This window comes from Terrapene carolina, unplaced genomic scaffold (genome assembly GCF_002925995.2).
Source record: "Terrapene carolina triunguis isolate 2854851 unplaced genomic scaffold, T_m_triunguis-2.0 Scaffold233, whole genome shotgun sequence".
Classification (NCBI taxonomy): Eukaryota; Metazoa; Chordata; order Testudines; family Emydidae; genus Terrapene; species Terrapene triunguis.
Genome location: NW_020664584.1, coordinates 12,867,106 through 12,890,730, shown reverse-complemented (window position 1 = coordinate 12,890,730; position 23,625 = coordinate 12,867,106). Strand labels below are relative to the sequence as shown.

Genomic DNA, 23,625 nt, shown 5'->3' with positions numbered 1-23,625 from the left:
CAGAGGGCTGGGGGGGGTGTGGAGGTGCAGGGCAGAAGGCTGGATGTTGGGGGTGACTCGAGCTCAGGGCAGAGGGCTGGGGTGCTCGGCTGGTGGGGGTGCTCCCAGCCCCCTGCCATGAGCCGCTCAGGGCAGGGGGCTGGGAGGGATATGCCCTGTTCCACCCCTTTCCCCCAGGCTCCATCCCTACCTCTCTCTGCCTGCTCTATGGAGCAGGGAGCACGCTGCCGTTTGGCTCTGCTCCGCTCCCCCTCCCGCTCCCCTTCGCAAGGGCCATAGCCAGCAGGGAGAGGGAGGGGGAGGAGGAGGAGGGGCCAGAACGCACCACGCTGGGACCCACCCCCCACCGCTCTCCCCTGCGGAGGCAGGAGGCAGAAGCTTGGTCCTGCGGCAGCCAAGCTTCCCCCCTCCCCCGCTTCTTCCCCCAGCGTGGTGCTTTCCGGCCCCTCCACCCCTCCTCCTCCTCCTCCTCTCTCCAGGCAGGCAGCGTGCCACTCAAAATCGGCTCGCGTGCCGTGTTTGGCACGCATGCCGTAGGTTGCCGACCCCTGCTTTAGTTAATACTCAGTCCTTGCCCTGAGGATTTCTGCTGGTTACTAATCTCTGAAACCAGGTTTCTGCATGGGCATTTTCATGACGGAAGGAGAAAAGTTCAAATTCAGAAGTCTTTTTAAAATTTGAGCCCAAATTTAGTTCTGATCTCAGCTGGCTGATTTTTCTTGTGTCATTTGGTTGCTATTCATTGGCATAAGTCTCAGTGATTATCTTCAGAGCTGATATAACTTCTGTCCTTGTTGGAGTTGGAGGAAGCACAAGCAGGAGAGCGCAAGAGGGGAGGACTCCTGTCTCATGCTGAGAAAGAGGGACGATCGATGAGTTATCTTAAGTGCCTATACACAAATGCAAGAAGCCTGGGAAACAAGCAGGGAGAACTGGAAGTCCTGGCACAATCAGGGAACTATGATGCGATTGGAATAACAGAGACTTGGTGGGATAACTCACATGACTGGAGTACTGTCATGGATGGATATAAACTGTTCAGGAAGGACAGGCAGGGCAGAAAAGGTGGGGGAGTTGCGTTGTATGTAAGAGAGGAGTATGACTGCTCAGAGCTCCGGTATGAAACTACAGAAAAACCTGAGAGTCTCTGGATAAAGTTGAGAAGTGTGAGCAACAAGGGTGATGTCGTGGTTGGAGTCTGCTATAGACCACCAGACCAGGGGGATGAGGTGGATGAGGCTTTCTTCTGGCAACTAGCAGAAGTTGCTAGATCGCAGGCCCTGGTTCTCATGGGAGACTTTAATCACCCTGATATCTGCTGGGAGAGCAATACAGCGGTGCACAGACAATCCAGGAAGTTTTTGGAAAGTGTAGGGGACAATTTCCTGGTGCAAGTGCTGGAGGAACCAACTAGGGGCAGAGCTTTTCTTGACCTGCTGCTCACAAACAGAGAAGAATTAGTAGGGGAAGCAAAAGTGGATGGGAACCTGGGAGGCAGTGACCATGAGATGGTCGAGTTCAGGATCCTGACACAAGGAAGAAAGGAGAGCAGCAGAATTCGGACCCTGGACTTCAGAAAAGCAGACTTTGACTCCCTCAGGGAACAGATGGGCAGGATCCCCTGGGAGAATAACATGAAGGGCAAAGGGGTCCAGGAGAGCTGGCTGTATTTTAAAGAATCCTTATTGCGGTTGCAGGAACAAACCATCCCAATGTGTAGAAAGAATAGTAAATATGGCAGGCGACCAGCTTGGCTAAACAGTGAAATCCTTGCTGATCTTAAACGCAAAAAAGAAGCTTACAAGAAGTGGAAGATTGGACAAATGACCAGGGAGGAGTATAAAACTATTGCTCAGGCATGCAGGAATGAAATCAGGAAGGCCAAATCACACTTGGAGTTGCAGCTAGCAAGAGATGTTAAGAGTAACAAGAAAGGTTTCTTCAGGTATGTTAGCAACAAGAAGAAAGTCAAGGAAAGTGTGGGCCCCTTACTGAATGAGGGAGGCAACCTAGTGACCGAGGATGTGGAAAAAGCTAATGTACTCAATGCTTTTTTTGCCTCTGTCTTCACGAACAAGGTCAGCTCCCAGACTGCTGCACTGGGCAGCACAATATGGGGAGAAGGTGACCAGCCCTATGTGGAGAAAGAAGTGGTTCGGGACTATTTAGAAAAACTGGACGTGCACAAGTCCATGGGGCCGGATGCGCTGCATCCGAGGGTGCTAAAGGAGTTGGCGGATGAGATTGCAGAGCCGTTAGCCATTATTTTTGAAAACTCATGGCGATCGGGGGAGGTCCTGGATGACTGGAAAAAGGCTAATGTAGTGCCCATCTTTAAAAAAGGGAAGAAGGAGGATCCGGGGAACTACAGGCCAGTCAGCCTCACCTCAGTCCCTGGAAAAATCATGGAACAGGTCCTCAAGGAATCAATTATGAAACACTTAGAGGAGAGGAAAGTGATCAGGAACAGTCAGCAAGGATTCACCAAGGGGAAGTCGTGCCTGACTAACCTAATTGCCTTCTATGATGAGATAACTGGCTCTGTGGATGAGGGGAAAGCAGTGGATGTGTTATTCCTTGACTTTAGCAAAGCTTTTGATACAGTCTCCCACAGTATTCTTGCCGCCAAGTTAAAGAAGTATGGGCTGGATGAATGGACTGTAAGGTGGATAGAAAGCTGGCTAGATCGTCGGGCTCAACGGGTAGTGATCAATGGCTCCATGTCTAGTTGGCAGCCGGTTTCAAGCGGAGTGCCCCAAGGGTCGGTCCTGGGGCCAGTTTTGTTTAATATCTTTATTAATGATCTGGAGGATGGTGTGGACTGCACTCTCAGCAAGTTTGCAGATGACACTAAACTAGGAGGCGTGGTAGATACACTAGAGGGTAGGGATCGGATACAGAGGGACCTAGACAAATTAGAGGATTGGGCCAAAAAAAACCTGATGAGGTTCAACAAGGATAAGTGCAGTGTCCTGCACTTAGGACGGAAGAATCCCATGCACTGCTACAGACTAGGGACCGAATGGCTAGGTAGCAGTTCTGCAGAAAAGGACCTAGGGGACACAGTGGACGAGAAGCTGGATATGAGTCAACAGTGTGCTCTTGTTGCCAAGAAGGCTAATGGCATTTTGGGCTATATAAGTAGGGGCATTGCCAGCAGATCGAGGGATGTGATCGTTCCCCTTTATTCGACATTGGTGAGGCCTCATCTGGAATACTGTGTCCAATTTTGGGCCCCACACTACAAGAAGGATGTGGAAAAATTGGAAAGAGTCCAGCGGAGGGCAACAAAAATGATTAGGGGTCTGGAGCACATGACTTATGAGGAGAGGCTGAGGGAACTGGGATTGTTTAGTCTCCAGAAGAGAAGAATGGGGGGGGATTTGATAGCAGCCTTCAACTACCTGAAGGGGGGTTCCAAAGAGGATGGAGCTCGGCTGTTCTCAGTGGTGGCAGATGACAGAACAAGGAGCAATGGTCTCAAGTTGCAGTGGGGGAGGTCCAGGTTGGATATTAGGAAACACTATTTCACTAGGAGGGTGGTGAAGCACTGGACTGCGTTACCTAGGGAGGTGGTGGAGTCTCCTTCCTTGGAGGTTTTTAAGGCCCGGCTTGACAAAGCCCTGGCTGGGATGATTTAGTTGGGAATTGGTCCTGCTTTGAGCAGGGGGTTGGACTAGATGACCTCTTGAGGTCCCTTCCAACCCTGATATTCTATGATTCTATGATTCCAGGAAGTAGGGTGAGAGATAAGAGGAGGTTTAGGGCTTGTCCAGACATAAAGTGGAACCGAAGTAACTAACAGTGTGAAGTACAACTGATCTGATTTCAGTATAGACTGGCCTTTGGGCAGGCCCCTCATTTCATTCCCACAACTCCCCTCTGTCTGGGTTGATTCATTCCTTGGTTAGAGCCCCATTTTCATACACAGTGTGTTGTGCCCAGGGCCGGCGTCAGCATTTCTGCCTCCCCAAGCAAAAAAAAAAAAAGCCGCGATCGCAGTCGTGACCAGCGGCGGCAATTGGGGAAAAAAAAAAAGCCGCGATCGGCGGCGGCAGTTCGGCAGCAGGTCCTTCGCTCCTAGAGGGAGTGAGGGACCTGCCGCCCCCAAATTGCCGCACATGCCGCCCCTCTCCCTTGGCTGCCCCAAGCACCTGCTTGTTAAGCTGGTGCCTGTAGCCGGCCCTGGTTGTGCCTTCCCACATATACATTTTGTTTTCACATACACAAACCCTGCTCTCAAAACACACTTCCAAACAAATGCTCTTCTAGACCGTAGTACACACACTGTTAGTTGAGGTCTAGCAGCACAAGCCAGAGCTAGATGCATTACATGAAAGGTATAGGTAAAGGGTCTGAGCAGTCTTGTTCACATGAATTCATTCCATGCGTTGCAGCCACAAAATTGATTGCTTTATATCTGGCTTGCAGCGCAACCCCCGATCTTTCCCTAAACCAGGGAACATCTGAGGTCTTGTCTGGACTAGGAAAAAGGTTTGAGTTTAGCTTGGGTTTAGCTAGCATGGGCTAGCTAATCTTGATCTTAACTCAATCACTTTTCCTAGTCCGGAAAATGCCAAAAGGTAACTACTGCACTTCCCTTCCTCCCCCCCCCTCCGCCCCCTTGTAACAACAGCTTCTCTTCAGGCTTTAGCGTTTTTTCAAATCACATTTTAAATCTTTCAACCTCTTTCGTGGGGCTGACTGAGCCTCAGAATTTTGCTTTCTGATCCACATTCGGACATTTTGAATTGCCTATTGAAAAGATTACATGGCTTGCATTTGTGTTTTAGCCCAGATTTCTCTGTGAGAAAGATCAACAGAATCCATGCTTTGGGACAGTTGGTTTTTAGGAGGAGGGCTAGCTAATGAAGCTCACTCTTTCAAGGAAAGCTAGCCCAGGGGTTCTCACAACAAATTTTTTGGTGGCCTTAGAGTGTGGCCACCAACTCTTGCTGGTAGCCGCTCTGACAATTTTTCCTAAAATACTTAATTAACTTTAGGAAAAACAAATAAATATGCACATACACATGTCCACATCATTGTAATTTATTTATGTAGGGTTTTTAGGGTTTTTTTTGCAGACTTAATAATAAAAATAGTATACAGTCGTCTCTATTCTTTACTGGACCCAAACAGAATAGAAACAAATAAGTGAAATAAAACCTATTTCATTAGAATGGTGATGTAGCACTGGAATGGGTTACCTAGGTAGGTGGAGGAATCTCCATCCTTAGAGGTTTTTAAGGCCTGGCTTGATAAAGCCTTGGCTGGGATGATTTAGTTGGGGTTGGTCCAGCTTTGAGGAGGGGGTTGGACTAGATGACCTCCTGAAGTCTCTTCCAACCCTAATCTTCTATGATTCTAAGGTGCTTTGCATGTTCTTGACTTTTTTGTTATTTCTTTTGCTTTTCTTTTGCCCTTGGCTGCAGGGCTCCAGTTTCAGGCTCACCTCCCACCCCATCATTGCTCCTGGCCCCCAGCTGCCTCCCTACTCACTTCCCCATCCAGGATTTAATTTGTCCCCCAGCTTGCCAGGGCTGAGTAAGTCTGTTGTGAAAAATGATATTTGTATGTTTGTTAATATCACTTTTCACTGCCTCCCAGCTAGCTAGCAAGTCTGCTGCTGTGAAAAGTGATATTAACAAACACACAAATATCACTTTTTACAGAAATAGACTTACTAGTTAGCAAGTCTTTATATAAAAAAAAAAGGGGCAACCAGAAAAGCAAAAGAAATAACAAAAAAGGCAAGAATGTGCAAAGCACCTTACAAAAAAACCTACATAAATAAATTAGTATGATTTGGACGTGTGTGTATATTTGTTTTTCCTAAAGTTAATTAAGTAATTTAGCAAAAATTGTCAGAGCGGCCACCAGCAAAAGTTGGTGGCCACACTCTGAGGCCACCAAAAATTAGTTGTGAGAACCCCTGCTCTAGGGACTGGTTGGTGAAGTGATTATTCCTCCTCTTCTAGAAGGTGTAATTTTTAAATACAGCCTTATCTGAATCTGTGCTTTCAATGTAAAAATCTGAATGTTTCTCTTTTCTTTCCTTATTCCTGCCCTTATTTGCAGTTCACGCAGTTGAGCGTAAGTGATGCTTACTTCTTTCCTTTTCTATACTGTTCACTATGGAATTAATATAATTTCTGTTATGTGCTGTCTCCATAAATCCCCTTGGGGAGGGCACATAGAGCATTAGCTTAGGTTCTTAGCCTGGGATTTGTGAGTAGGTTTCAGGGGGCATGACCACTGACCCTTTCTTTGTCGCTAGAGTGGAGGGTGGATCTGTTCTAACTGGGGGTCCCAGTATAGAAAAGGTTGAGAAGCTCTGGCCTGGATTACTTTAATAAGTCTGTAAGAGACAGTAGGTTGGTGGATGTGTTTAGTCTGGTGGACTAGCTGAGTGAGGCCTGATAACAGTTTGGAGAGGTAGAGTTAATAGATTTAAAGACCAGAAGGGATGATCATCTAGCCTGACCTCCTTCATACCACAAGCCAGAGAATGTGCCCCCGTGATTCCTGCATCCAGCCCACTAGCTTGTGACTGAGCTAGAGCAGATCAAGAGGGTTACAAATCATGGGTTTCATTTTCAGGTGTTAAGTACAAATTGATTGATGTAGAAGTTGATTTCTTCAGAGCTAAAAATCCAAACGTTGTTGCCTGCTTGAATGACCTGACATTCTTAGATTAGAAGCTCTGTGGGGCAGGGACTGCCTTTTTGTTCTGTGCTTGTACAGCGCCTAGCACAGTGCGGGCCATGCCGAGTGTTCTGAGGTGCTGCAGTAATACAGGTAAGTAGTAATAATAATAATAATAATAATAATGACAACGGTGCTTTACTTAGCTTCTACATTCGTTTTGAAATAATCTTATTTACGGGCAGAGGTCTCCCGCAGGATTTTGGTGGTTGTGGGGGTAGAGCTTATTGCTCTTCATAGGCGGGGTGGGAAGAATGAACCCTGCACCCTGGTTGTGGCAGCGGCCAACCTTTCGTCAGTGGAAGGCTGCTCTCTGTGCTGGATCCCAGACATCCCGGAGGAGCCAGCAGCAAGGATGATCCAACCACCCTTTGTGCCTTCTAGTGAAGAAGCGAAGGGAGGCTGAAGTCGAGAGTAGCAAGGGGCTGAAGCAATGGGGATGGTTACAATTGTGAAGGCCAGTAGGGTGTAGAGGCAGGATGGGAGGGGCAGCCCCAGGTTCTCCCACCCCAAATACCCCATAGGCTGCCCATTGCCATCCCTTTGGTACCTTTGGCTAAAGTGTCAGCAAAGTGTGTAGATTCCCTCCATCACGTCACATAAACCGCTAATCCTGCTGTACATTGTATTGATCTGTAATCTCCACTATAAATAATGTTCCTATTCACCTTTAATACAGTGTTACTTGTTAGTCACCTACGACATTTCATGTTAGCCTCAAAGTGCATTTCAGTAGAGTTCTAAATACGTGGTGAATAGGCTGTGTATTGGAAACACTTTAACGATAGCAATTGGGCACGCATATGTAATATTGTTCAACATGGAGAGGTATACTGTATGTATATATCATTGAGAAAGTAACATTACGATTTGGTGAGGTCTTGGATATGAGGAGGAGAAGGCAAGGGAGGGATCAAGGATAATACTAAGGTTACAAGCGTGGGTGATGGCAAGGAAGATGGTATTGCTGACAGGGTAAGGAGGAAAGAACAAGTGTTCATTCATAGCCATGTGGAGTTTAAGGTGGTAGGACGACATCCAAGAGGATGGATTCAGGGGTCTGAGCTGGAGGTTAGAGGTCAACGATGGCTATGTCTGTGTTTGAGAAAGGGGAGCGTATGTGAATTTTTAAGTACTGATCAGAGGAATGATAGTGGAACACATGGGTTCTAATGGTATGTAGGAACAAAAGGAGAGGGCCAAGTATACTGGGCACAAACCTCATCAATGAGAAATGGATTCTCATCCTCATATTGACAACTATTTACTCTGATAGTGGCTGGGTCACAGAACCTCTTTGTACCTTAGTTATTCCATAAAATGATTCATCTCTGAGTAGATGAAGCTCTGTATTCCACTTAGGTGTGTGCATGCCCAGCGCACCGGAGCTGGAGAAATTTGCCTAGCAGTACCCATGGAGGGCTTAGTGGTCATAGCCCCTCCGCTGGCTATATGAGGCAGCACCGTTCTCAACATTTCTTCTTACCACCCGTGGCTGGAGTCGGAGCTCTGCGTGGTTTTAACCTCACAACCTCTCAACTAGTTTAGTTTTTTCGCTTGTTGTATATAGTTAATAGTACGCTTAGTGTGTTAGAAAACTTGCATTTCTAGTAGCGATAACATCTGCAAGAGAATCTACAAGTTGCAGGCTCTGATGGCAGAGCCACCTTATACACAATTCTCCAAAGACAGAGTGACTTTATGACCACATCCAAAATTGTTGTGTAAACTGGTTTCTCAGTTTCATTTGAACCAGGTGGTATATTTACCTGTGTTCTTTCCGAAGCCACATTCATCCCCAAAGGAGCAACGTCTTCATCCCTTAGATATCAGGCAATGTCTAGCCTTCTGTGTGGACAGGACTAAACTGTCTCGTGCTTCATCTCGTTTGTGTCATATGCAGATCAGATGAAGGGTCAAGCGGTCTCTTCACAGACAATTACAAATGTATAGCATCCCACATCATAGAATCATAGACGATTAGAGTTGGAAGAGACCTCAGGAGGTCATCTAGTCCAACCCCCCGCTCAAAGCAGGACCAACCCCAACTAAATCATCCCAGCCAGGGCTTTGTCAAGCTGGACCTTAAAAACCTCTAAGGATGGAGATTCCACCACCTCGCTAGGTAACCCAATCCAGTGCTTCATCACCCTCCTAGTGAAATAGTTTTTCCTAATATCCAACCTAAACCTTCCCCACTGCAACTTGAGCCCATTGCTCCTTGTTCTGTCATCTGCCACCACTGAGAACAGCCTAGCTCAATCCTCTTTGGAACCCGCCCCCCCCTTTCAGGTAGTTGAAGGCTGCTATCAAATCTCCCCTCACTCTTCTGCAGACTAAATAAGCTTAGTTCCCTCAGCCTCTCCTCATAAGTCATGTGCTTCTAATAATTTTTGTTGCCGTTGGCTGGACTCTCTCCAATTTGTCCACATCCTTTCTGTAGTGGGGAGCCCAAAACTGGACTCAGTGCTCCAGATGTGGCCTCACCCATGCCGAATAGAGGGGAATAATCACTTCCCTTGATCTACTGGCAGTGCTCCTAATAATGCAGCCCAATGTGCCATTAGCCTTCTTGGCAACAAGGGCACACTCTTGACTCATATCCAGCTTCTCGTCCACTGTAATCCCCAGGTCCTTTTCTGCAGAACTGCCGCTTAGCCAGTCAGTCCCCAGCCTATAGCAGTGCATGGGATTCTTCCGTCCTAAGCGTAGGACTCGTCACCTGTCCTTGTTGAACCTCATCAGATTTCTTTTGGCCCAATCCTCCAATTTGTCTAGGTCACTCTGGACCCTATCCCTACCCTCCAGCATATCTACCTCTGCCCCCAGCTTAGTGTCATCCACGAACTTGCTGAGGGTGCAATCCATCCCATCGTCCAGATCATTAATGAAAATGTGGAACAAAACCAGTCCCAAGACCGACCTGCCAACTAGATGTCGAGCCGTTGATCACTGCCCATTGAGCTTGATGATCTAGCCAGCTTTCTATCCACCTTATAGTCCATACATCCAATCCATGCTTTTTTAACTTGCTGTCAAGAATACTGTGGGAGACTGTATCAAAAGCTTTGCTAAATTCAAGATATATCTCGTCCATCACTTTCCCCATATCCACAGAGCCAGTTATCTCATTATGGAAGGCAATCAGGTTGGTCAGGCATGACTTTCCTTTGAAGAATCCATGTTGACTGTTCCTGATCACCTTCCTCTCCTCCAAGTGCTTCAAAATGGATTCCTTGAGGACTTGCTCCATGATTTTTCTGGGGATTAGGGTGAGGCTGTAGTCTGTAGTTCTCTGGGTTCTCCTCCTTCTCTTTTTTTACAGGTGGCACTGTATTTGCCTTTTTCCAATCGTCCGGGACCTCCACCGATCACCACAAGTTTTCAGAGATAATGGTCAGTGGCTCTGCAATCACATCAGCCAACTCCCTCAGCACCCTCGGATGCATTGCATCTGCCCCATGGACTTGTGCATTTCCAGCTTTTCTAAATAGTCCTCAATCTCTTCTTTCACCACTGAGGGCTGCTCACCTCCTCCCCATACTGTGCTGCCCAGTGCAGCAGTCTGGGAGCTGACCTTGTCTGTGAAGACCGAGGCAAAAAAAAGCATTGAGTACTTCAGCTTTTTCCACATCATCTGTCACTAGGTTGCCTCCCCCATTCAGTAAGGGTCCCACACTTTCCCTGACCACCTTCTTGTTGCTAACATACTTGTAGAAACCCTTCTTGTTACCCTTCACATCCCTTGCTAGTTGCAACTCCAATTGTGCTTTGGCCTTCCTGATTACACCCCTGCATGCTCAAGCGATATTTTTATACCCCTCCCTAGTCATCTGTCCAAGTTTCTACTTTTTGTCAGCTTCCTTTCTGTGTTTAAGCTCACCTAATATTTCTCTGTTAAGCCAAGCTGGTCACCTGCCATATTTGCTATTTTTTCTGCACATCAGGATGGTTTGTTCCTGTGTCCTAAATAAGACTTCTTTAAAATACAGCCAGCTCTCCTGGACTCCTTTCCCCCCTCAGATTAGCCCTCAGGGGATCCTGCCCATCAGCTCCCTGAGGGAGTCAAAGTCTGCTTTTCTGAAATCCAGGGTCTGTATTCTGCTGCTCTCCTTTCTTCCTTTTGTCAGGATCCTGAATTCGACCATCTCATGGTCACTGCTGCCCGGGTTGCCACCCGCTTCTACTTCCCCTACCAATTCTTCCCTGTTTGTGAGCAGCAGGTCAAGAGGGAGCACGGCCTCTAGTTGGTTCCTCCATCACTTGCACCAGGAAGTTGTTCCCAATACTCTCCAAAAACTTCCTGGATTTTCTGTGCACTGCTGTATTGCTCTCCCAGCAGATGTTAGGGTGATCAAAGTCCCCAGAAGAACCAGGGGCTATGATCTAGAAACTTCTGTTAGTTGTCCGAAGAAAGCCTCGTCTACCTCGTCCTCCTGGTCTGGTGGTCTATAGCAGATGCCCACCACAACATCACCCTTGTTGCTCTTGCCTCTAAACTTAACCCAAAGACTCTCAACAGGCTTTTCTCCAGTTTCATACTGGAACTCTGAGCAATCCTACTGCTCTCTTACATACAGTGCAACTCCTCCACCTTTTCTCCCCTGCCTGTCTTTCCTGAACAGTTTATACCCATCCATGACAGTGCTCCTGTCATGTGAGTTACCCCACCAAATCTCTGTTATTTCAGTCACATCATAGTTCCTTGACTGTGCCAGGACTTCCAATTCTTCCTGCTTGTTTCCCAGGCTTCTTGCGTTCGTATATAGGCACCTAAGATAACTAGCCAATTGCCCTACTTTCTCACTATGAATCAGGAGGCTTTCCCCATTGCACCCTCCTCCTTGTGTTTCCTCCCGGTATCCCACTTCCCCACTTATCTCAGGGCTTAGGTCTTCATCCCCCGGCGAGCCTAGTTTAAAGCCCTCCTCACTAGGTTAGCAAGCCTGACTGCAAAGATGCTTTTCCCTCTCTTCGTTAGGTGGATCCCATCTCTTCCTAGCAATCCTCCTTCCGAGAACAACATCCTGTGGTCGAAGAATCCAAAGCCCTCTCTCTGATACCACCTGCGCAACCACACATTTACTTCCACAATTTGATGGTCCCTACCTGGGCCTGTATTGGTCTAGCTTCATCTTCCAGCCATTACATCGTCTTATACCCTTCTCTGATAGATTGAATAACCCATTAGCAAATAATCGTTCTCCATGTAGGTACTTATAGACTCTAATCAAATCCCCCCCCCCCCTTAACCTTCTCTTTGTTAGACTCAAGGAGCTCAAACTATTCAGTTTATTAATATAAGGCAGGTTTTCTAACCCTTTAATCATTCTTGTGTCTCATTCTCTTTGAACATGCTCCAATTTATCAATATATTTTTTGAATTCTGAGCACCAGAATTGGACACAATATTCCAGTAGCAGTAGCACCAGTGTCAAATGTAAAGATAAAGTAACCTCTATACTTCTTCTGGAGGTTCCCCTGTTTATACATCACGGGATCACATTCGCTCTTTTGCCCACAACATCACACTGTGAGTTCATGTTCAGCTGATTATCCACCATGATTCCCAAATCTTTTTCAGAGTTACTGCTTCCCAGGAGAGACACCCCCATCCTGCAAGTATGATCTACGTTCTTTGTTCCTAGATGTATACATTTACATTTAGACATATTAAAACACATAATGTTTGTTTGTGCCCAGTTTACCAAGCGATCCCGGTCACTCTAAATCAGTGACCTGTCCTCTTCATTATTTACCACTCCCCCAATTATTGTCATCTTCAAACTTTGTCAGTGATGATTTTGTTTTCCCACAGGTGGCTAATAAAAGTGTTATATGGCGTAGGGCCAAGAACTGATCCCTGTGGGACCCCACTGAACACACAACCGCTTGATGACGATTCCCCATTTACAATTACATTTTGAGATCTATTATCCATCTTTTAATCCATTTAATGTATGCCAGATGTCATTCTAGTTTTTTTAGTCCAAATGTCATGCAGGATCAAGTCAAATGCCTTACAGAAGTCTTAGCATATTAGATAAACATTATTATCATTATCATCCAAACTTGTAATCTCATAATAAAAAGATACCAAGTTAATTTGACAGGATCTATTTTCCATAGGCCAAATTTGATTTGCATTAATTACATTACCCTCCTTGAATTCATTATTAATCGAGTCTGTATCAACCACTTCATTGTCTTGTCTGGGATTGATTTCAGACTGACACACCATAATTACCCTGGTTATCTCATTTACCCTTTTTAAAATTGGCACATTAGCTTTCTTCCATTCTTCTGGAACTTCCTCAGTTGCTCCAAGACTTATTGAAAGTAAACGTTAATGGTCCATCTTGCTCATCAGCCTCTTTTAAAACTCTTGGATGCAAATTATCTGGACCTGCTGATTCAGAAATGTCTAACTTTAGTAGCTGCTGATTTAACATCTTTCACAGATGCCAGTGGAATGGAAAGAGTGTTATCCTCACCATATAGTGAGACTATATCATCTGTTTTTTCCCCAAATACAGAACAGAAGTATTTATTGAACCCTTTTTCCTTTTCTGCATTATTACTGATAATGCTATGATTTCCATCTAGTAATGGACCAATACCATTGCCAGGATTCTTTTTGTTTTTAATATATTTAAAAAACTCCCTGTTGTCCTTAACTCTGCTGTCCATAGATTTCTCCTTGTGTGCCTTTACTTCCCTCATCAGTTTTCTGCAATTCCTAACTTCTGAATTATATTCATTGCTATTAATTTCCCCTTTCTTCCATTTGTTATATATTGTTTTTTAATTTTTATAGCTGCTTTGTAAGTCCTGATGGACACATTTCATGAGAGATATGCAGGAATTTAGACATAAGCTGTACCCTTACTCTGCAATCGCAGCTTGTTAGCCTAAGAGGAGAAAGCTGAAGTGGGCAACTGTTTGATTCCCTTTCATGTGGGCAAAGGCATAAATGAAGTGCATCATGCTGTTTCTGGTTGAGCTGTGCTCCCAGTAATGTGGTGTCAAAGTGTGCTGGAAACCAGGAGAGACAGAGAGAGTAGGCTTGTACTCAAGGTCTGGCAATGATAAAATTATTTCAGATCAAGTCAGATGCTGGTAACCACCCAAAGTCAGAACACAGACAGTCTACACAGATATTTTGTCTTTGAGTGCTGGTCCCTATGTGTCTTCCACACGTGGGTACACATGTGCGCCCTGTGCCTGAGTCCAGAAATTCTTACAAGCAGAATCTGTTGGCCCACACATGTGCACGAGGTCTCCTTGTGTTCCCAACTGAAGGTTTAAGAGCCAGTGTGGGCTGACACCTCGCCAGTTCCTTCTTACCACTGCACCTGAGTCGGAATCCTGTGTCCTTTCTTCCTTCAGCTCCTTTGTAGAACCTGTAAATATATTTGTAAATAGTTTTATTCTTCTTAGCTAGTTAAAATTTATAGTACAGTAGTATAGTTTGTATAGTAAGTTTTTCCTGGCTGGGGATTCCCTCCCTCGGTCTGGGACTATGCCCAGAGTCCTGGGTTTCAAGAATTGTGTCTCTTGCCCTCACTCCTTCTGCATTAGCGACAACCATCAGCGCTGCCTCTACGGTCTGGGTGAGACACGTATTTCTGCAAAGTGCAGTATTTGTTGCTTGTTCCCACCCAGAATTTGAGAAGCTTGTGAGCATCGCTTGAGAAAACACCTGATGGAGGATGCTGTGAGGCCCCTCTCCTATCTGGGCCAGGGAGACCCCCCCCCCCCCCCACATCAGCCTCAACTGACCAGTCCTCCTCTCCCCCTTCCCACGTCCATCGAGGTTGGATGCGCCTTTATATGCAAACCCTAAGGAACCAGCTCTGCTGAAAAGCCCCCAGATTGGAGGGTAAAGTGTTTAGAAAGAAAAATCCACCAGTTCCATCGGTCACCCCAATACCAAAATGTAAGGACCAACATCCACCAGTTCCATCCACGAGTGCGGGTCCAATTCATCATTGGTACCACCTCATTTGACCAAAGACTGCTCTGTTTCCTGGGATGCACTAGTTCCGTCAGACTTGACTGCCAGAACCCCCCAGACACCAAGATGTATCCCGCCTCCCCTCCCCTCCTCTCCAGCCTATCCCTTGGGAGACATTACTACACTGGAGGAGGATACTACTTTGGTGTCCCAGGAGACATCCTACCTCCAGCCCTCTGACAGGAGAGGCCCCATTGCTACCAGAGGAGCGGTTTTCAGACTTGGATGAGTCAGATGTGTTGGCTGCTCCTGTGTCTCTGCAGTGAGAGTCGAGCCCTGACAGACATTTAAGGAGTTACACTTGCCGTCCCTCCAGATGTGAATTCCCCAGGGACCACTCGGGGTCCCTTGCAACTGGCTGACCCCCCTTTCTGGTCCCTACAGCAAACACCTGGGTCCTTCTTAGGAATCGTACTGCTCCTCTTCTCGCCAACCAGATCCATCGGTGTAAGAGGAGGAAGGCATTGACCCGGATCCGCAGTTTGTGACGGGTATCTCGTCCTCGTCCCCGAATGAAGTAGTCACCCCTTCTTCCCTGTCTCTGCCAGACGACCATAGGTAGTACCAGGAGCTACTGCAAAGGGTTGCCAATGATCTCCAGATTCCACTGGAGAAAGTCCAGGACCCACAACATCAGCTCCTGGATGTCCTGCAACCTCAAGGACCAAATAAGGTAGCCCTCCTGGTTAATGAAGCCATTCTAGAACTGGCCAGACCCACCTACCACCCACCTCTTCCCCCATCATTTTTGGGGGAGATCTCACACTATTCACCCACAACTGGCAGCTGATTTTGCCAGACACTTGGGTCTTGGAGATTATCCATCAGGGATACTTCATAGAGTTCCGCTCCTTTCCTTCTCACAAACCCCCTTCGGGGACCGAGAGGTGATTCTTTGGCAGGAAGCAGAATCCCTCCAACACTGACAGGCAATAGAACGCGTCTGGCTTCAGTATCACCAGTATCTTTCCCTCTTCCTTCCCCCCTACCCCTAATCAAGATTTGGCCCTCCCCAGACCTCCTAACTCAGGAGAGGGCAGAATCAAACACCCCAGTCTGGGCTCACTCCACCTCTCAGCCTGATGTTTGGATGGGCATCAGAAATAGAACATTTCTGCTCAGCTCCTGTTCAGGCTGTTCTTACCCAAAGTAGGAATGATTCAACTGGAAGCTGCTATCTGGCCAAACAGAGGCTTTTCTCTGCCTGGGCACAGCACAATCAACATTCTCCAATTACAGCAAGTATTCCAGTCATCTTAGATCATCTCTTGTCCTTAAAAGCCTCGGGTCTCTCCATTAGTTTGTTGTGGGTCCACCTTGCAGCAATTGGTGCCTGCCTCCCTCTGGTAGACAGATGTTCTGTTTTCAGGCACCCAACTACAGTATGGTTTATGATCAAACCTACACCTACGTGGGACCTTAATTTCATTCTTTTGACACTCACCAGACCACCATTTGAACCCTTAGTGACACGCTGCGTGTCTCACCTGTCCACGAAGGTTGCATTTCTGGTGGCTATCATTTTGGCCAGAAGGGTCAGCAATCTGGGTGCCATCATGGCAGACCTTCCTTGTACATTTTTTCACAAGGAGGTTTCTCTTCACTTACATCCTAAATTTCTCCCCAAAGTTGTTTCTGAATTCCACATCAACCAAAGTATCTCCTTAATTGCCTTTTTTCTGAAGCCCCATGCTGCTTCTGAAGAGACTTAACTCCCTTGACATCTGGCTTGCCCTGGTGTTCTGTGTGTAGAGAATCAAAACAGTCAGAAAGTCACCAAGACTTTTTATCATCATAGCAGAAAGATCACATGGGCAATCTATATCCTCTCAAAGGATTTCTAAGTGGGTTTTGGGATGCCTCCTAGAATGCTACAGGTTAGCACACATCCCTCCCCTTGGAGGTGTCATGGCTCACTCCACAAGAGCATAAGCCGCCTCTACAGCATCCCTGCAGGAGGTCCTGATACAGTGCATTTGCAGGTGGCCACTTGGAGCTCCATCCATTCGCTATACGCTACATGTTCGTTCGCTGCAGATGCAGCAGTGTGATTGGCATCTTTGCTGCCGGGTTCCTCGCACCCACCTCCAGTGTGAGCGTTGCTTGCGAGTCACCCATGTATGGAATATACATAGGGACCAGCACTTGAAGAAGTAGTGGAGGTTACTTACTATAACTGGAGGCTCTTTGAGATGGGTGGTCCCTATATGTATTTCACTACCCGCCCATTATCCTCTCTGCTTTGGATCCTGTTGGATTCGAGGTAAGAAGAGGAACTGGATAGGCATCAGCCCACACTGGCGCTTATACCCTCAGTCAAGAAAATGATGAGACCTACTGAGCATGTGTAGGTCAATAGACACGGCTAGTAAGATTTTCCAGACTTGGGTTCATGGCGCGCATGCATACCCAAATGCAGAATACAGATAGGGACCACACATCTCAAAGAACTTCCAGTTACAATAAATAACCTCAATTTTTTCCCCTTTGTGGGCTCAGAGCTGCAGCGGGGAAGGACAGATGAGGGCTAGCTGCTACTGGGATGTAGAGGATCTGTTTGGATGCTTCATCTGGTGGTTTTTACAGTTCTGTAGGAAAATGCTCTGTTCAGTCACTCGTGTAAAATGCATATGAATATTATTCTGCCTTCACATTCTACGACAGTCTGAGGAGCTAAGCAAGGACCAGAGTTGGAGCTCAGCAAGTGAGCATGAACACCAGTGGAGCTCTCCTAGCCAACCTACAAACACTGAATGTTTACTTCCTAAAGGCCATGGGCAAATATGATTGACGTGTCATTTAAATAAACCCCCTAGTTCAACTAACTTTCCATCCCTTCTTCTGGAGGTAATTAGTTAATGTTGGGAGGGGGAATTTTAGTGTTGTTTTATCTGTCCTATGCCCTACTGCAGAGGGGAGAAATCCAGGGTGTTTTCTTAATGCTTTAGATGGCAATAGATGTGATGGGAGCTCCCTTCTGAGACAAATAAATGTCCTTGGTTCCATGGTCTGGATTGTTTTAACATGCTGTTTCTTTATTGCAGTTCATGATTTACAGAGCTTTGGACTTGATAACGTAAGTGTTGCAAGAGCATGCGTGTTGACATGATGGAAAATATTATTTAAAAAGACTGGATTTCTCCTTTCTTCTTCCTTCTTAACTTCTAGCTCTTCTCTGACATTCTTTTTTTCCCTTGCCACGTGTCTAACAGCCATATAAGTGCTGTTTGAAAGGGGGCACAGAATCCCACTGTGCCCCCAGTTGCATCTGAGTTGGCTCTTCTTTGCCCTGCACCAGGAGGGAAGAGACACCTGTGCCTCAGAACCTCTCCCCAGAGGGAAGCTTCCATGGTGGGAAGGGTGGAGGGAGTTGCCTGCACCTTGGAATCTCAGTGGGCAGGAACATTGAAATTTCCCATGGGAGGGAGAGAGGAGATGCCTACCCCTTAGAGTCTCTCACCAAAGAAAGTTGTTCATGTTCTGCCCCTGGATGGATGCTGTGCCAGCTGTTTGAGTGTGTCAGTGTTTCTGTTTCAGATCAATATGACGCATTATATCAAACGTCTCTCATTTGGGAGGGATTATCCAGGCCTCATCAATCCTCTGGATGGGACAGACATCACTGCACAGCAAGGTACAGCCATGTGCAGGAGAATATCTTTCTAAACTTTTGTATCAAATAAGTGTTTCAGAACAACCTAAAGAGCTACAGCACAGCCAGAGCAACTGGGACAGGCTGCAGGGAGAACCCTGATGGTGCTGCCTAACGGGCGAGCCTTCCTGCCCTAGCAAAAATGACACTTCTGCTCTCCCTGACATTTGCTCACTCATTGCTCATCAGCCACTTGGGGGTGGGGCAAATCGGCCTACATAAATGAGTGTCTTTTTCTGGTATAGCATATGCCACTTTAAAGCACCCCTGTTTCCCTCTCGCTCCTGTCCTCCAAATTCCTCCTGCCGTGTGCACCTCCTTACAGTCCTCTATGCTCTCAAACACACATACCAGTTTCCTCTTCCCTCCAACAGCCTGTACACACTCCCCTGCCCACACATGTGCACACACGCACACGCACACACAGTTCCCCCTCCCTCTTGCCCTCTCTGGAGAGTAGATCTGGTGCAGTGGGTAGCTTTAGTAATTTTTGCCATTATTTCTGATAAATGAAAGTTCTTCTCCTTCAGAGAAATACCCAAAGAATTGTCTTCTTTCAAAATGACTGCCATCTCCCATTGTTCTCAATGGGACTGAGGTTATAGGCTGACTTCAGTTAAGATGCCTTCTTTCAAACTGCCCAGCACCTTCCATTGCTCCCAAAGTGAAACTAACAGCGAAAGTAAGCAGCTCTTATTAGGCCTTGTCTGCACAGGAAAGTTATCCAAGTTTATACCATTATAGTTCTTCTAGTATAACTCCTCATCTGGACACTTGTATTCCACCATAAAGTACCTTTTTTTTATTTAGCATAAACCCCTTCCTGTGCAGCATAAACAAACCTGAAAAAGACACTTGTATACCAGAATAAGAGAGTCCACGCAGCAGTTATACCTGTAAACAGTATCAGTTTAAATTCTCATCTTAAGTTATTCAAAAAAATATTTCCGGTGTAAACAAGGCCTCAAATGGCTGCCTGTGTGTCAGAATGTGAAAAGGAACACCTAGCCCCATTGAGCTGGAGGCAGATAAATTCCTTTCTCGAAATGGCTACCTGAGGGCAGTGTGTAGCTTCAGTCTTATTGAGAACAGTGGGATATGGCAGCCATTTTGAAAGAGGGGAGTTTGTCATGGACTTCTCTTTAATAGAACATTATTCGTTAGCCCCTCCTGAAGGAGAAATTCTCAGTTACAGCCCACCATGAGCCACAGGTAGCTTAGAATCATAGAATCATAGAATATCAGGGTTGGAAGGGACCTCAGGAGGTCATCTAGTCCAACCCCCTGCTCAAAGCAGGACCAATTCCCAACTAAATCATCCCAGCCAGGGCTTTGTCAAGCCGGGCCTTAAAAACCTCCAAGGAAGGAGACTCTACCACCTCCCTAGGTAACGCATTCCAGTGCTTCACCACCCTCCTAGTGAAATAGTGTTTCCTAATATCCAACCTAGACCTCCCACACTGCAACTTGAGACCATTGCTCCTTGTTCTGTCATCTGCCACCATTGAGAACAGCCGAGTTCCATCCTCTTTGGAACCCCCTTTCAGGTAGTTGTAGGCTGCTATCAAATCCCCCCTCATTCTTCTCTTCTGGAGACTAAACAATCCCAGTTCCCTCAGCCTCTCCTCATAAGTCATGCACTCCAGACCCCTAATCATTTTTGTTGCCCTCCGCTGGACTCTTTCCAATTTTTCCACATCCTTCTTGTAGTGTGGGGCCCAAAACTGGACACAGTACTCCAGATGAGGCCTCACCAATGTCGAATAAAGGGGAACGATCACATCCCTCGATCTGCTGGCTATGCCCCTACTTATACAGCCCAAAATGCCGTTAGCCTTCTTGGCAACAAGAGCACACTGTTGACTCATATCCAGCTTCTCATCCACTGTGACCCCTAGGTCCTTTTCTGCAGAACTGCTACCTAGCCATTCGGTCCCTAGTCTGTAGCAGTGCATAGGATTCTTCCGTCCTAAGTGCAGGACTCTGCACTTATCCTTGTTGAACCTCATCAGGTTTCTTTTGGCCCAATCCTCTAATTTGTCTAGGTCCCTCTGTATCCGATCCTTGATGGGGCATGTGACTAAAAGCTGTGGGGAGGACTAGAAGAGCCCCCTGCTCTTTCCATCTTCCTTGCAGAATAGCTGCCTTCAGTCTTCCTGATTCCTGAGAACTTTGCCATTCACTCTGTGAGACAAAACTTGGAAAGTTCCAGCCCCAAAGGTGAATTTTCTAAACTAGCTCTGGCCTCCCTCAGAGGAGAAGGTCCCTTGAGAATCCCTCTGTGGCAAAAGACCACAATCGATGGCCTGGTGGTAGGGATTTATTTGTATTGTATTTCAAGCACCAATCCTTTGCTCTAGGTGCCTTTGACCAAAATTAAAATATGCCCTGTAAACATTTTAAAAGAAACATGTGCAATAGTCCCTTCACCCTTTAGAGATTCATCTTATCTCACCGTTGCCTCAGAGAGATCTGTTCCCTTCCCTCAATCTAACCCTCACCCTAAATGCCTGGGGAAAAGAGTGAGCATGGTATCCAGGAGGGTAGCAGATCTGCACTGTTGCAAACCAAGTTCCATGGCCAGTATCCTCTGTGGAAAATGCCCTCCCAGCAGGCCCATCTGTCTAAACTAAGGGGCCTCTAAATTAAGCAGTGATGGCATGGGGAGAGAGGTCTCCTCTCAGGTAGACAAGTTCCTAACTATTTAGAGAAAATCAGCGTATTTTAACTTAGCTGCAGGTTTCTACTACCATCCTCGACTATAGCTATTCTGTGTGTCATGGCCATGCAGCATGGCTCTACAGCATGGTTTGGCAATGCTTTTTTGTGTCTATTTTGTGTGCTGTGGTTATTCCACATTATATATACTATGGCTAGTCAGAGTTCTCCCAGCCTGTAACACATCTAGGTAGTTCATCATGATGTGGCTGTCTTCTGCTGTCTGTAGTGGCTGTAGAAAGTATCTGCATTAGCATTTAAAAGAAAGATTTATTAATAAGGGTCAATGAAGTTCAGAATGGGCACATCTGTCTTTTCTGGTTATTCACTATGTCTCTTTGTCTTCTGCTGCTAGCTTCTATGATGTTTCAGTACTTCGTCAAAGTGGTCCCTACAGTCTATATGAAAGTCGATGGTGAGGTAAGCACCGTTTTTTTTTTCTTTGTACACACATTGGGGATGCTGGTCTCTTTCTGCAGGCCCAACCCCAGAAACACTCCTGTGTTTATATGCTTCTGTGCTTTATTAATTTTGTTTTAAGGCGTCTCTTATCTTTGAATGTGTAAAGCCTTCTCAAACTGTGATTGGTGGAGCACTTGCTGGAGGGCACTTGTTTGCTCTTCCTTCTGACTATCCATTTATGTCCCACTCATCAATGGGGTATCTGCTTCCAGCTGCTTCTGTGGGTCTCGGGCGTCCATGGCAAAAAAGCTTGGATGCCTGTAAAAGCAGCTGGAAACAAGAAGGAGCTAGCTTAATCATTTCCATTATGTGGTGCTGCTGCTGCTACATAAAGGGAGGAGAGTGTGGGCATGGAAATGGGAGCTTCCCCCATGCTCCAGCTCCACCAGCAAGACTAGAGGTGCCAATGGCACGGAGCCATGAGTTGTAGCGGAATGACTGGAAAGGGGGTTTGGGGGGGGGGGGGGGGTGAGGAACCTGGTACCATGTCCAGTGGAAAAGAAGATCACCTTGCAGAAAAGTAGGTTCAGGTGGAGAGGTCTGAGCAGCAAGACAGCATATGTAAGGGAGAACGGGACCAAGTGGCAGAGAATCATGTGAAGGAGTAGGGGGAGAGAGAGGAGCAGGACACACAGGAGTGGTAGATGGAGTGATGAGCAGAAGGAGACAGTAGGAGTCACTCTTTTAAAGAAGGAACACAGTTAAAATGACCTGTATAATTTGCTGTCATCATATTTCCATGTAAGCAATTGTTATTAGCTTTCATATGATACTCAGACAGATATTACTGCAGTAGCGTGTAAATGCCACAAGAATATTGTGCAATAATAAATGGAATTGAAGTGGGGAGGGAGGGAATCCATGAGACGAGGCCTGTTGAGTGAGATGCGGTTCTCCCTGTGAAAAGACTTTTAAGAACCCCTGGCATACCCCTAAAGCACTCTATAGCCAGGTTACAAGGGAACCAAGTAAAATACAGTGTATTCCCACAGAAATGAAAGCTTACAGCAGAGGGGGTCATTTGAAGGCTGCAGACCTTGTCAGGCCTCAAGTGGCCTCTCTGGACATAGCCTCTGCCCTTTAAAACAGTAGACCTTGCCAGATGCCAAACTGTGTATTGTTGTGATTATGGCAGGGAGTCCCAGATGTGTGTGGCCTGGTTCTTAATTTAGATGTCTCCCTTACTCCTGTGCCTGCTGCACTTTATTCAACAGGCCATTGTTCTCTGGTTGAATAAACCTAATCTTGCTTTCCTGTCACTTTCCTTAAAGCAGGCCCCACCATCAACTTCTTCTTTCAGTGTTACATACCCTCCTCCCAGCTTCACTTGTGTTCACAGGAGAAATGAAATGGCAGGGCCAAGACTTTGGAATTAGGGGGCAAGGAAGTCATGCAGAGAATCAAGCCCAAGTCACATGACTGATCAGAAATGAAGTTCATATGGTAACTGCATCATTTGTTTTCACAACATCATATAAAAAAATGGTGCAGCCTCATCTGGATACCATGTGCAGTACTGGTTACCCCATCTCACACAGAGTATTGCACAATTAGATAAGAATGATTTGGAGCCTGGAAAAACTCTTCCTATGAAGAGAGATTGGAAAGAGTGTTTCCCTGAGAAAGATGATGCATAATACGGGACAAGATACATGGTCTAGGAAAGTTGGCTGAGGAGCTTCTGTTCTCTGTGACTGATAACACAAGAACAAAGGGACATTCAATGAATTTTAAAAATGGGAAATTCAGAACTGATAAAAGGGAATACTTTTTCACACAATGAGTAATTAGACTGAGGAACACATTGCACAGGAAGTTGTTGAGGTCAAGAACGTGGCAAGATTCAAAAAGGGATTATGTCTACATTTATGTGGATACCAAGAATATCCAGGGTTAGAATAATTAATGCTAGCAAAAAGTTTGGAAGAGATACTGAACCTTAGTGTGATGTTATGGGGTTAACCTAGGCCAGTAAGAGGTTTCTGTCCTGTATCCTTGGCTGTCTTGTGGCTATGAAGCTTTGGTCCAGAGCTCTGACCCAAGCAGCCTGCCAGCAGTCCACAAACCTCAT

The 23,625-nt window shown here is 46.3% G+C and overlaps 1 protein-coding gene across 2 annotated transcripts in view; it reads left to right on the top strand.

Moving 5' to 3' along the window:
• ERGIC3 (ERGIC and golgi 3) overlaps positions 1-23,625 on the top strand; it is a 50,747-nt gene that overhangs the window by 16,759 nt on the left and 10,363 nt on the right. The window contains exons 7-10 of one of the 2 annotated variants that reach the window (XM_026656843.1): positions 6,079-6,093; positions 17,767-17,798; positions 18,260-18,356; positions 21,448-21,512. In XM_026656843.1, the coding sequence (XP_026512628.1) occupies positions 6,079-6,093; positions 17,767-17,798; positions 18,260-18,356; positions 21,448-21,512 (209 nt within the window). The remainder of the gene's footprint in view (positions 1-6,078; positions 6,094-17,766; positions 17,799-18,259; positions 18,357-21,447; positions 21,513-23,625) is intronic. The other variant, XM_026656844.1, reaches the window with a different exon arrangement.